Source organism: Engystomops pustulosus, chromosome 3, assembly GCF_040894005.1.
Source record: "Engystomops pustulosus chromosome 3, aEngPut4.maternal, whole genome shotgun sequence".
Taxonomy (NCBI): Eukaryota; Metazoa; Chordata; class Amphibia; order Anura; family Leptodactylidae; genus Engystomops; species Engystomops pustulosus.
In genome coordinates, this window is record NC_092413.1 from 13444285 (window position 1) to 13458322 (window position 14038).

Below are 14038 nucleotides of genomic sequence, written 5' to 3' on the forward strand. Positions count from 1 at the left end.
TCTCAGTTGTAAAAGTGCCCAGGCATGGGTTACGTCAACGCGTTTCGAGCGGAGACCCCGCTCTTAATCATGACAAGCATAAGTAAGTATAAAATCAGACTCACATTTAAAACTCCCGCTGGTGAGGAAAGCCCTCCCCTAGTGATTACATCATTTCCGGTGTATACATGATCATGCGTTAGGGGGGAGGAGTTTAGTATTCTCCCTCCCTATAGTATAAGACATGGTAAGTCCTAATAATATATCTGGAAAAGTTATCTCCAAGGGTGACAATGCGATTAATAGAGCAGTATTGCAACATGCATAGCTGGATACATGAGAAATGATGATATTTTTTTGAAAAATATTATTCTTTGGAGCCGTCCCCGACACCATCCCGCGACGGTAGCGCTCCGGAGGGCCCTAGATATGGTCTTCGCATTGCGTAGTGGAACGGTCCAGTCGCGGGACAGCAACCGGGCCGGAGGGGATACTGGGGAGTAATCAAAAGAACAGTTAAAAACAAGGAAACCACATGGTATATATACAAAATAATGTTAAAATGTCCAAATAGTTTGCTGTTATAAATAACATGGTAACCTCCTGTAGGGAAAAAAAGATCCTGCAGCGAGTATAATGTTTCCATATAAAACAATAAACAGTAAACAGAAAACTGGGTGGAATGGCAGCAGTATAACTGGTAAGTTGATATCTTGGGGTTCATTAATGCCATATTAAGTAATTAAGTTTTTAATTTTTAGTTTTTTATTTTTTTGATATTTTAATTTTTTAATTATTTAATTTTTACAGTAGTGGTACATGATTTCTTTTTTTAGGTTTAAACCGTATGGGGAACGGGTATTTAAATTAAAGATCCAGAATGCCTCTCGGTTTGTTAAAATGTCATTCAGGTTTCCTCCCCTTTTTGGTATATGTACCCTTTCTATGGCAAAGGTAGTTAGGCTAGTAATATTGCTCCCGTGGGTATTTACAAAGTGTCTTGATGCGGCAGATAGGTTGCGGCCCTCCGGGTGAAGAATGTCATAGAGATGTTCATAAAATCTAATTTTGAATTTCCTAGTGGTTTGGCCCACATACATCAGATCACAGGAGGAACATTTGATGACATAGATTACATTATGTGTGTTACAATTGATAAAACTCTTTATGGGAAAATCACAATTCCCTGCACTGTTGCTGACTGATTTCTTTTTGTTTAGAGCGTATTTGCAAGTGGAACATCTTGAGGCACCGCATTTGTAAAAACCTTGGGACTTTAACCAGGTAGGTGCTGGTCGTGTACCCGATTCAAACAGAGATGGCGACAGAATATTACCCAAAGTTCTCCCTCTACGTGATACTATTCTGTGGCCCTGTGAAAGGATCTTATTCAGAATAGGATCTGTTTTTAGTATGGGGATATTGTTTTGGATGATTGCAGAAATCATTTTGAATTGGGGGCTATATTGAAAGACTAGGGTCGGTAGAACGGCTTTTATTTCATTATTATTTCTATGATCCTTATGATCATCACTGTTCTTCCTTTTGCTCCTTGTGTCTACCTTATTGGGACTTAGGAGATGCTGCCTGTCTTTCTTCTCAACTTTGTTCTCAGCCCTAATTAGGGTCCATGACGGATAACCCCTCTTCCTTAGTCTCTCGTGTATTTTGCTCTTTTCTTTCGTGTATGTGTCCTTCGTACTACAGTTGCGTTTACTTCTAATTAACTCGCCCACCGGAATCGCCTTGATCGTATGTGGTGGGTGTTGAGAGGTCGCATGTAGGATGGTATTGCCCGCAGTGGGCTTTCGGTAACTGGATGTATGGATCTTGTCGCCTGGTATGCCCTCCAAATTCAGGTCTAAAAATGTAATTCGGACATCATCTGTGTGAAACGTAAAACGGAGGTTGAATGGGTTATCATTCAGGTAGTTAATGAACACCGGTATGGCAGGCACATCGCCGCTCCAAATAATGAGCAAATCGTCGATGTACCTGCCATACCAGTGAACGCAACCCAAAAACGGGTTGTCATGGCTGTATATCACGTTCTCCTCCCACCAAGCCATGGTGATGTTGGCCAACGATGGAGAGAACTTGGCTCCCATGCTAACCCCTCTAAGTTGGACATAAAAAGAATCATCAAACATAAAATAATTATGTGTAAGCAAATAGAGGCAAACCTCCACGATATATTCTTTATGTTCCGCACTATAATTGGTATATTTATCCAAGTGATGTCCCAAGGCAATTAAAGCTATGTTGTGAGGAATCGAAGGGTACAAGGAGACCACATCACATGTTAACCAATGGAAGTCCCTAGACCATGTGACATTACTTAATGACGACAACACATCTCGGGAATCCTGCAGGTAGCCTGGGATCCTCTGTACTAGGGGTTGTAAAACAATATCCAACCACCTGCACAGATGTTCGTTTAGTGATCCTATTCCCGAGATGATTGGTCTCATTGGGGGGGGGGGGGGTATAATACCCTTATGTGTTTTGGGAAGGGTGTGCATGATAGGGATAATGGGTTTGTCCGTAACCATATGTTCAGCTTGTGTATCTGAGAACATACCCAAATGGACACCTTCTTTAAGGATTTTATCTAATTCCCGACTAAAACATGCTGTTGGATCATGATTCAATTTTCTATATGTTTGTTGTTCGTTGAGTATGTTCATGGTACATAGTCTTGTCCATGAGGACCACTGAGCCTCCCTTATCCGACATGCGTATAACTGTGTCGTCCCATGTTGTAATCTCTTTGAGAGCTTTTCTTAACGGATCAGGTAAATTCTTTTTAGAGTTAATCTGCTCATCTCTGAGAGCTTTAAGGTCTGTTTCTACTCGGTCTTGGAACAGATCCATACACTCTGCTCTCGAGTTTATCGGGTAAAAGCCCGGATTTTTCAATCTGAATTTAGTAATGTTATATGTCATGTCATGGGGGGAGTGCTCAGTGTCCAAAGACATAAGATCTAACAATGTCATTTGTTCAGTGAATAGTTTGTTTTTAAACATATTTTTCTCGACATGCTGAAAAGACATGAAGTCAGGAGACACCTCCAAATCTTGATGGAAATGTCTCCTCACTGTCAAATCCCTCATAAATTTGTTAACATCGCAAATGGTAGTATACAAGTCAAAATCTTTTACTGGTACGAAATTCAGGCCCAAAGATAACAATTTAGTTTGGGGCTCAGTCAAAGTATGGGAAGAGAAATTAACAATGTCAAGGTTACCTAATTCTTCTTGCTGTTGCTTCTCAGAGTCCATGTGGGGATGCCATCTATTTTTGTGGTGTTTCCGCCCCCCTCTTCGTTTTTTTGTGTGCTCGATTTCGTATGTCTTTTTTTCTTATAATAGGACGGTTTTTTAGGGGTACTTTCTGTGCGATCACATTCTGAGTCTTGGGTGGTGCAGTCCGACGATTCCTGATCCGTGGATACAAAACCAACTTTCGGGGGTTTTCGATGAAAAGATCTTCTGTTGGGTCTTCTTAGTATTGATTTGGGTGTATGCGGTGGTCTCTCCCATCTCCCCCATTCATAGACTTGGTTATTCATGTAGTCATATTCATCACGAAGCCATTTATTTTTCTTCGTGGCAGCTATACCTTCTTCCAGGGAATCTATGTGATGGTGAATTTTGTCATTGTGTTTTTTGAAATCCGATTCCGTCACAGATTCTTTAAGGGATTGTCGTGCCCCTTCAATTTTATTTCCCAGGTCCTGTAATTTTTCATTCTCTTGTGCAACTATGAGATTCATAAGTTTATTTGAGCAATCCGAAAGGGTATCATTCCATTGCTTTACAAATGTCTCTGAATATATGTTTGAGGGGATCTTTTTGATCCTAAGTCCTCTGGGAATGTAGCCTTTATCCAAATAAGCTTTTAGCGTAATTTGGTCCCACCAGGTGCGCGTCTCTTGTTCCATTAATTCTTCAAGAACTTTGAATGAATTCATGGACACCGACATGGTGTCCAGTGTGGATGGAGACTGAGAAAAACCTGCTGCTGCTCTTGCTTCTCGGTTCATCTTGATTAGCAGGTGAACTTACTTCCGTAATGAGCGGTTTAGATACCGTTCAATCCACATATGTTCAGGAAGTTATGCCAGAATTTGGGCACAGAGAGGTGAAGTACGTAATGTAATACGGAAGAAATCTTCGGCTTGAGAGGGACAGTGTGCACGGTAACAGACAAATAAATCCAAGGAATTAAAATACCAGCTCACCGTAGTTTCCAATAGGAGACATATGTCTGAGAAGGAAATGGCACGGACCACCTTGCTGCTCAGGCGAAACAAATCCAATACAAAAAGATCACGGTCCAGCCAACTTCTTCGAATTCCATCAAGCTTTATTAAAGATATTTCATCTCAGTTGTAAAAGTGCCCAGGCATGGGTTACGTCAACGCGTTTCGAGCGGAGACCCTGCTCTTAATCATGACAAGCATGAAAGTATAAGTAAGTATAAAATCAGACTCACATTTAAAACTCCCGCTGGTGAGGAAAGCCCTCCCCTAGTGATTACATCATTTCCGGTGTATACATGATCATGCGTTAGGGGGGAGGAGTTTAGTATCCTCCCTCCCTATAGTATAAGACATGGTAAGTCCTAATAATATATCTGGAAAAGTTATCTCCAAGGGTGACAATGCGATTAATAGAGCAGTATTGCAACATGCATAGCTGGATACATGAGAAATGATGATATTTTTTTGAAAAATATTATTCTTTGGAGCCGTCCCCGACACCAGCACTTCCTGCCTACCAGCACTTCCTGCCCACCAGCACTTCCTGCCCACCAGCACTTCCTGCCCACCAGCACTTCCTGCCTACCAGCACTTCCTGTCCACCAGCACTTCCTGTCCACCAAGTTTCTCTTTTCCTTTTAGCCATATCTTTATTGATTTTATAATTTTTTACACAGGAAGGGGGAAGGATGGGTAAGGTAGGTCGGGTGCACACACAGTTTGTGCATGTATCCAATAGGATGAGTTTCTCTATTTTATCCATAACTAGATCATCCATATGATTAATCCTATACCTGACGAGTCTCAGTTATTCTGGATAAAACAAATGATACTTTATTAGTCCAGCGTTGCAGACATTCTGGGCCTGGATGTAGAACAATTTATACAATTGTCTATAGAGGGACAGACTTTTGTCTCAGGCCTTGGATACACAGAGACGTCCCCTCCGCCCCCAAAAGTTTACAGCTTAATCCCATTGACTAGAAACCAGAGCAGCCGTCGTGTTTACCTCATGGATGTAATGTTATATACAGAACCCCCAGTGAATCATATATAACCCGTGTCACCCGCGTTAATAATCCCATAGTTTAACCACGCGGTAGACATAAACTGTACAGAAGACATCCTCCCGCTCCGTATATTCACTCATTTGTATTTATGGAGTTTGTCTCCAGTCCTGAGAATGAGCTTTACATTGATTTCATGGCCTATATAATTCACAGGCAACATCAAAGACCCCGGGAGAAAAGAAAAGCAGCATAATGATGAACATACTGCCGAGGCATTGTGGGTAATTCTGCGGTTGCTTAATGAAGGAATTCTCATTGAGTCGGATTTCTCAGATTTAACTCATTTACGCTCCAGTAAAAACAAAAAACATTTGTGGTTAGAGGCCGTGTAAACGCACTTAGGCCCGGGCCGAGTCACTCCATTAGTCATTAGATGTTGTAGTTTATAAGATCTGGTGGTCATTTTTTATTAATGGAGGTTATTATACCTCAGATATTCACAGGATACAGCACTGAGCTCTTATCGGGGGCCTGGTAGATATGTGGAAACTACAATTCCCAGTATGACCTTGGATTGGAGAAAATGTGGATGCCTCAGCTGCTCTTCTATTTAAGGGGTACTCCAAGAATTCGAGAAAACTGGGGTCGGGGCAAGGGCAGCAAAAAAAACAAATCCCTTAGCATGTTGTGGCTCACAGTTCTGTGTTTCTCTATTACTTCCTGTTTTCAGGACCTGCATTGCTCTGTTACTTCCTGTTTTCAGGACCTGCATTGCCCTGGTACTTTCTGTTTTCAGGACCTGCAATGCTCTGTTACTTTCTGTTTTCAGGACCTGCATTACTCTGTTACTTCCTGTTTTCAGGACCTGCATCGCTCTGTTACTTTCTGTTTCCAGGACCTGCATTGCCCTGGTACATCCTATTTTCAGGACCTGCATTACCCTGGTACTGCCTCTTTTCAGAACCTACATTTCTCTGTTACTTCCTATTTTCAGGACCTGCATTGCCCTCGTACTTCCTGTTTTCAGGACCTTCATTGCTCTGTTACATCCTGTTTATAGGACCTTCATTGCCCTTGTACTTCCTGTTTTCAGGACCTACATTTCTCGGTTACTTCCTATTTTCAGGACCTGCATTGCCCTCGTACTTCCAGTTTTCAGGACCTTCATTGCTCTGTCACTTCCTGTTTCCAGGTTCTGCATTGCTCTGTTACTTCCTGTTTTCAGGACCTGCATTGCCCTGGTACTTCCTATTTTCAGGACCTACATTTCTCTGTTACTTTCTTTTTTTCAGGACCTGCATTGCCCTTGTGCTTTCTGTTTCCAGGTCCTGCACTGCCCTGGTACTTCCTGTTTCCAAGTCCTGCACTGCCCTGGTACTTCCTGTTTTCAGGACCTGCATTGCCCTGGTACTTCCTGTTTTCAGAACCTACATTGATCTGTTACTTCCTGTTTTCAGGACCTGCATTGCCCTGGTAGTCCCTGTTTTCAGAACCTACATTGATCTGTTACTTCCTGTTTTCAGGACATGCATTGTCCTGGTACTTTTTTTTCAGGAACTGCGTTGCCCTGGTACATCCTTTTTTGAAACCGAGGTTACTCCTGTCCTTTTTATTTTTGGGCTCCGAGTCTCTCCCATACTTCACATTACCAAGGGGACATGGAATCTGTTTTGGGATAATAAATGGCCACCTCAGACATCACTTCCTGTGACCAAAGAAAGCCACTTTCTTGTTGTTCCCAAATTTGTAGAGAGTCAGCACACTTTCTGGAAGTACCGGATTGATGCCTTAGCTAGTAAGGTCTAGATATCCACCATGCACCCTACAGGGTTTCCCAGAATTCCTTTCACATGAGAGGGCACAGTCCAGGAAAGATTTGGACATAGTGGGGCACATTTACTTACCCGGTCCAGTCGCAATCCAGCGGCGGGTTCTCCGACGCTGATTCGGGTTCTGCCGGGATACACTAAGGTCCGTGCGTCGATATCCACCAGTTGTCCCTGCTGCGCCGAGGTCCGCCGGGATCACTTGCTTTTTCCTGGTGAGTGCTTGATCTTGCGACACAAATGGCTTGTTAAATTCCGCGTTTTTTCGCAGAAATATTCGAGAAAAACCCAACGGATTCATGGCTGCGGACCCTTAGTAAATGTGCCCCAATGGGATAGAATATGATAAATTAGGTTGACACCGAATGGGAAAGCCTAAATAATTTTTGGCTTTGGTGCTCCTTTTTATGGGGATTTCCAGATTTTCCAGATTTTCCTCTGGATTGTGGTAGAGGTAGCAAAAAAGCAAGTCATACTCCCCCTGTTCTTGCCTATAGTTCCTGCGTTGCTCCAGTACTTCTCATTTTTTGGGTCCAATGCTTCTCCAGTATGTCCCTTTTTCAGGACCTGCTTTGCTCCAATACTTTTCATTTTTGGGTCCTGTGTTCCTCCAGTACGTCCTGTTTTCGGGACACACTTTGGCCAATGAATGGCCTCCTCAGACCACGGGACATCACTTCCTTTGTTGTCCCCAAGTTCGAGGAGACCACTGGAAGCAATGGAGGTTACCGGGATAGTACAATTTCTTTAATTTCCCATGGCCCCTACAGGTTTTCCAGAATTCCTTGTCATGGAAAGATTTGGATATAATGAGATTGGATACAATGGATGGGGGGGGGGGGTGGGATACGATAAACTATGATAGATTGAATAGAATTGGATGCATAGGATGGGAAAGGATATCAACAAGTAGGGATAAGATGGATTTAAGATGAATGGGATGAGATCTTTTAGGATGGAACTGGATAAGGGATAGGAGATCATGTGATAGGATGGGATAGTAGCATAGGAGGGGTAGGATAGATATATCATATAGAGGTGATATCCCTCTTATTATATATATGGAACTCTCCATCACTGACAGGTTATCGACTTTTCCAACATCTCCTGAAAAGTTCTCCTCGTCCCTTTACTGGATGTCATCATCTTTAATGCCTTGTATACAGATGTCTGACACCCTGTATATACTGGAATTAACTAAGACATGAATCTTCCTGTAAAATTCCCATTTGCTCCTAAATATAGAAGATCATATAGACAGCAATAAAAAGGTTGGAAAGCTTAATACGAGCTGGACAATATCCATCCCGTTCTCCCAAAATCCAGAACATTCGTCGGAACGTCTCTTCTGAAGCATTTAGCGACGGAATGAGGATAATATTTTTCCATGAGAGGCTATAAATGGCGGCTCGGGAGTGTCAGACCCAAATTTATAACCGGTCCGGAGCATAAAAATGCTTTCATCTATAAGACTGTGCTACAAGACACAAGACTTCAAGGTCTGACTCTACGCCGACATGGACCAAGTTATGAGAATACCTGTTATCTGTCAGGAGGACAGATTGACTGCTCAGACCCTGCGCCCAAGTATGTAGAAGGAAATAATATAAATTTCATCTGTAAAACCTATATATAACCTTTACTGAGCTCTTTCATGTAGACCTTATTAGAAATGGCTTGATGCTTCCTGGAAACCATCAGCAAGCTGATGATGGTGGGTCTGTTAGTCTGAAGTTCTATCATATATGGTTCTATGAGTGAGGATTATACCTTGCACTAGAGTCTCATGACCAACTCATGTCAACCACCACTAAATTGAGACTACTCCTAAGGTAGCGGCCTGCTAGTGAAGACCATATCCTTGTATAGCCAGGCCCCGACCGGTTCTGCCCAATCCCCTGACAGTATGACTATTACAGAAGATCCAGCTAATCCCTACCTGTTTCTGTAGGTTAGCTGCCTCTAAATTGAGACTACTCCTAAGGTAGCAGCCTGCTAGTGAAGACCATATCCTTGTATAGCCAGGCCCCGACCGGTTCTGCCCAATCCCCTACCAGTATGACTATTACAGAAGATCCAGCTAATCTTTAGTGTCAGGCACCGGAAACTCTTCGACCATTGAGGTCAACCACCACTAAATTGAGACTACTCCTAAGGTAGCGGCCTGGTAGTTCTCCAGAGTGAAGACCATGGGGCAGATTTATCAAGTGTCTGAAAGTCAGAATATTTCCAGTTGCCTGTGGCAACCAATCACAGCTCAGCTTTCATTTTAGCAGTGCTCATGAATATTTTAAAGGGGAGCTGTGATTGGTTGCCATGGGCAACTGGAAATATTCTGACTTTCAGACACTTTGATAAATCTGCCCCCATATCTTTGTATAGCACTAGAGTCTCATGACCAACTGAGGTCAACCACCACTAAATTGAGACTACTCCTAAGGTAGCGGCCTGGTAGTGAAGACCATATCCTTGTATAGCCAGGCCCCCACCAGTTCTGCCCAATCCCCTACCAGTATGACTATTCCAGAAGACCCAGCTAATCCCTACCTGTTTCTTTAGTGCCAGGCACTGGTAACTCTTCAACCACTGAGGTTAGCTGCCTCTAAAGTGAGACTACTCCTAAGGTAACAGCCTGGTTTAGCAGAGTGAATATATACGGGTTGTTATCTTCTGGAGTAGGGCCATTACTGAATTTAAGTCTGGAATTCTTTCTTAATGGACAAAGTCGGTCTGATCAGCCTACTGGGCTCCGCAACTCTGATATATTTTTTAGATACAGTATTAAATCCTCAGATTAGGCTGCATTGCATTTCATATCCTTATCCTATGGTACATCATCTTCACCTAGTGACAGAAGTGGGTATTTACCATGTACATTATATCTATGTTTGTAGGTGACAACCGAAGACTTAATGTTTTTTTTTTTAAATGTTAAAATGCATGTTTCCTGAGGTTAAGCAGGCTGTGATTGGCTGTCAAACCCCAGAACCTTCCAGAATTAGTTAAAGACTATAAATACATTTCTTGCTGCTATAGACACTGATAGCTGATTTGGTATTGCAGATGCAGCAGGGCCGATGCTGCTCCTTGAGATTAATGCAGGCGAGCTGACCACTGGTCCAGGCGGAGGTACTACTGGTTGCTGTTATCCAGATGACTATTATCCAACAGCTCTGCTTGCCCTCAGAGAGTCCAGACCAGCCAGTTACCTGCTTCTGATGTTTCATCCAAGTTCTCCTAATACAAAAACCATAAATTTCCTTAATCTTCATATTCTGTGTGCAGGCCTGGTTAGCCGCTAACATCAAGGGCCTCCTTCTACCATCTGCCATGCACCGGTCACTTACACCGAGAGTATCCTAGGAGGAACCTTTACCATGACACACCTTCCCCCATCTCCTGGCCTACACTAAGACTAAACAAACATGACAACTGTGGGTAAACCACTATGAAACCAGAAACTCCCGTCCTAGCCTGCAGATGCCACCATAGACCCTTGTCCCTCAATGGGAATGTTGCAGAGTTAAAGGGGGAAATGGACCCACCATAGTTTACAATGATCGAGCTGGGAATCCAAAGATTTACTCAAGTGGGATTATCTTGACCACTTGTTGATCGGGTGTCTCCTCGGTCAGCCCTGGATTCTGTACTAATGTTCTACTTGGTGGGACATTGTGCTGACCCAATCCACAATCTCTCTACTAGTGCTGGTTCAGAGTGATGTAATTACACCAAATGGGCTTTAGCATCAGAGGCCCAGGAGTGTAAAGCTAGGCCCAGGCCAAAGAGTCGAATCCGAGGTTATAGTGACCATCCTCCCAGGAACCAAAATGTAGTCATCGTGAATTCCTTAGATGTCTAGTGTTCTCCGCCTCTTTTTTGTCTCTCCCAAAATGGCTGCCGACTTCTTCGAGGAAGCTGCCTTTAGGTCACTCCCCTTTCAGTGCCCCTGAAAGAGGACAACTGACAAAGGGGCATGTCTTAACTTACTTCCCTTGAAGAAGTTGGAAGCCATTCTAGGAGAAACCCAACAGTTCACTTTTAACTAACGTCAAGTTCTCAACTTTTTTACATTTTTTTGTAACTTTTTCCAAACTTTTTACAACTTTTTGTATCACAGCTGCGACCTTGATACTGGGAAAAATACATTTTTTACATATTTTTTGTAGCTTTTTCACCTCTTTTCTTTCTTTTTTACAACTCGTTCTACAACAGCTGTGAAGTCAACGCTTGAAAATGAAAAAAATTTAGATTTTTGTAGCTTTGTGAGGAGTGTCCAAGCGTCCCCCCCCCCCCTCTCGCTGTGAAATATGGCCGTACATCGGTCTTGGCCTCTTTTAAAAACACATTTGTATTTACGGCCGGGAGAGAAAGATTACGCCTTCTCTAAACTTGTCTTTGTGACACTAAATGCAGTTTTTTTTTCCTTTTTCTTTTTTTTTTTTCAGCCTAAACTATGATGTTAGGTCAAAGGGAAGACTAAAACACTGTCCTGAAGTATGCGCATATTTCAAGGGCTAGAGTCTAATGTAATAACAAAGGTCGTAATAACAAACCATTACAGCTTCAATCTTGGCAAGTCTCTACATAGAAGAATTCTCCAGATAGAACCATCATTTCTCCGATGTTATGGCATTCGGAGGACAGTCCTGGTTCACAAGTGAGTCATGGCGGCCCGGCCCGGCAGTAGCATTGTGCGCGCTCAGCCATCAATTACTCATTTGTTTACTGGAAGCTTCTCGAGGTGATACTAACCAGGACTCCTTTAAGAGAAGAGCGTTCCAGCTGTCCGGGGCGTCTCAGAAGAAGCAGCACAAGCACTTACATAGTTATTCTAATGGCCGATTAAGTCATCCTTGATGTTCCTTCAAGAAGTCTATGGCCTTAATTAGCCTTATAAAACCTGGCACGGGATAATTGGCGCTAATATTAATGGATCGATAATCAAGAAGGAGAGTAACATGTAAACATGGGGCCCCATAGAAAGACTTGTAGAGGGGCCCCCCATCTACCATACCCATCATGTCCACCTAAAGGAGCAACATGAATTACTACTGGAGGTATTGGACAATCACAGGAATAAAAGAGTAGTTATAGTCCTGTACATAGGGGACAGTATTATAGTAGTTATATTCCTGTACATAGGAGGCAGTATTATAGTAGTTATATTCTTGTACATAGGGGGCAGTATTATAGTAGTTATATTCTTGTACATATGGGCAGTATTATAGTAGTTATATTCTTGTACATAGGGGGCAGTATTATAGTAGTTATATTCTTGTACATAGGGGGCAGTATTATAGTAGTTATATTCTTGTACATAGGAGGCAGTATTATAGTAGTTATATTCCTGTACATAGGGGGCAGTATTATAGTAGTTATATTCTTGTACATAGGGGGCAGTATTATAGTAGTTATATTCCTGTACATAGGAGGCAGTATTATAGTAGTTATATTCCTGTACATAGGGGGCAGTATTATAGTAGTTATATTCTTGTACATAGGGAGCAGTATTATAGTAGTTATATTCTTGTACACAGGGGGCAGTATTATAGTAGTTATATTCTTGTACATAGGGGGCAGTATTATAGTAGTTATATTCCTGTACATAGGGGGCAGTATTATAGTAGTTATATTCCTGTACATAGGGGGCAGTATTATAGTAGTTATATTCTTGTACATAGGGGGCAGTATTATAGTAGTTATATTCCTGTACATAGGAGGCAGTATTATAGTAGTTATATTCCTGTACATAGGGGGCAGTATTATAGTAGTTATATTCTTGTACATAGGGAGCAGTATTATAGTAGTTATATTCCTGTACATAGGGGGCAGTATTATAGTAGTTATATTCCTGTACATAGGGGGCAGTATTATAGTAGTTATATTCTTGTACATAGGGGGCAGTATTATAGTAGTTATATTCTTGTACATAGGGAGCAGTATTATAGTAGTTATATTCCTGTACATAGGGGGCAGTATTATAGTAGTTATATTCTTGTACATAGGGGGCAGTAATATAGTAGTTATATTCTTGTACATAGGGGGCAGTATTATAGTAGTTATAGTCCTGTACATAGGGGGCAGTATTATAGTAGTTATATTCTTGTACATAGGGGGCAGTATTATAGTAGTTATAGTCCTGTACATAGGGGGCAGTATTATAGTAGTTATATTCCTGTACATAGGGGGCAGTATTATAGTAGTTATATTCCTGTACATAGGGGGCAGTATTATAGTAGTTATATTCTTGTACATAGGGGGAAGTATTATAGTAGTTATATTCCTGTACATAGGGGGCAGTATTATAGTAGTTATATTCTTGTACATAGGGGGAAGTATTATAGTAGTTATATTCCTGTACATAGGGAGCAGTATTATAGTAGTTATATTCCTGTACATAGGGGGCAGTATTATAGTAGTTATATTCCTGTACATAGGGGGCCGTATTATAGTAGTTATATTCCTGTACATAGGGAGCAGTATTATAGTATTATATTCCTGTACATAGGGGGCAGTATTATAGTAGTTATATTCCTGTACATAGGGGGCAGTATTATAGTAGTTATATTCCTGTACATAGGGGGCAGTATTATAGTAGTTATATTCTTGTACATAGGGGCAGTATTATAGTAGTTATATTCTTGTACATAGGGGGCAGTATTATAGTAGTTATATTCTTATATACAGGGGGCCGTATTATAGTAGTTATATTCCTGTACATAGGGGGCAGTATTATAGTAGTTATATTCTTGTACATAGGGGGCAGTATTATAGTAGTTATATTCTTGTACATAGGGGGCAGTATTATAGTAGTTATATTCTTGTACATAGGGGGCAGTATTATAGTAGTTATATTCCTGTACATAGGGGGCAGTATTATAGTAGTTATATTCTTGTACATAGGGGGCAGTATTATAGTAGTTATATTTTTGTACATAGGGGGAAGTATTATAGT

General features: G+C 41.6%; 1 protein-coding gene across 1 annotated transcript in view; it reads right to left on the minus strand.

The window, feature by feature from the left end:
* Positions 1-365: 365 nt before the first annotated feature.
* LOC140120996 (mitochondrial amidoxime-reducing component 1-like) overlaps positions 366-14038 on the minus strand; it is a 42526-nt gene continuing 28853 nt past the window's right edge. Inside the window, exon 7 of the mRNA XM_072140094.1 lies at positions 366-472. Within this exon, the coding sequence (XP_071996195.1) occupies positions 403-472 (70 nt within the window). The 3' untranslated portion in view covers positions 366-402. The remainder of the gene's footprint in view (positions 473-14038) is intronic.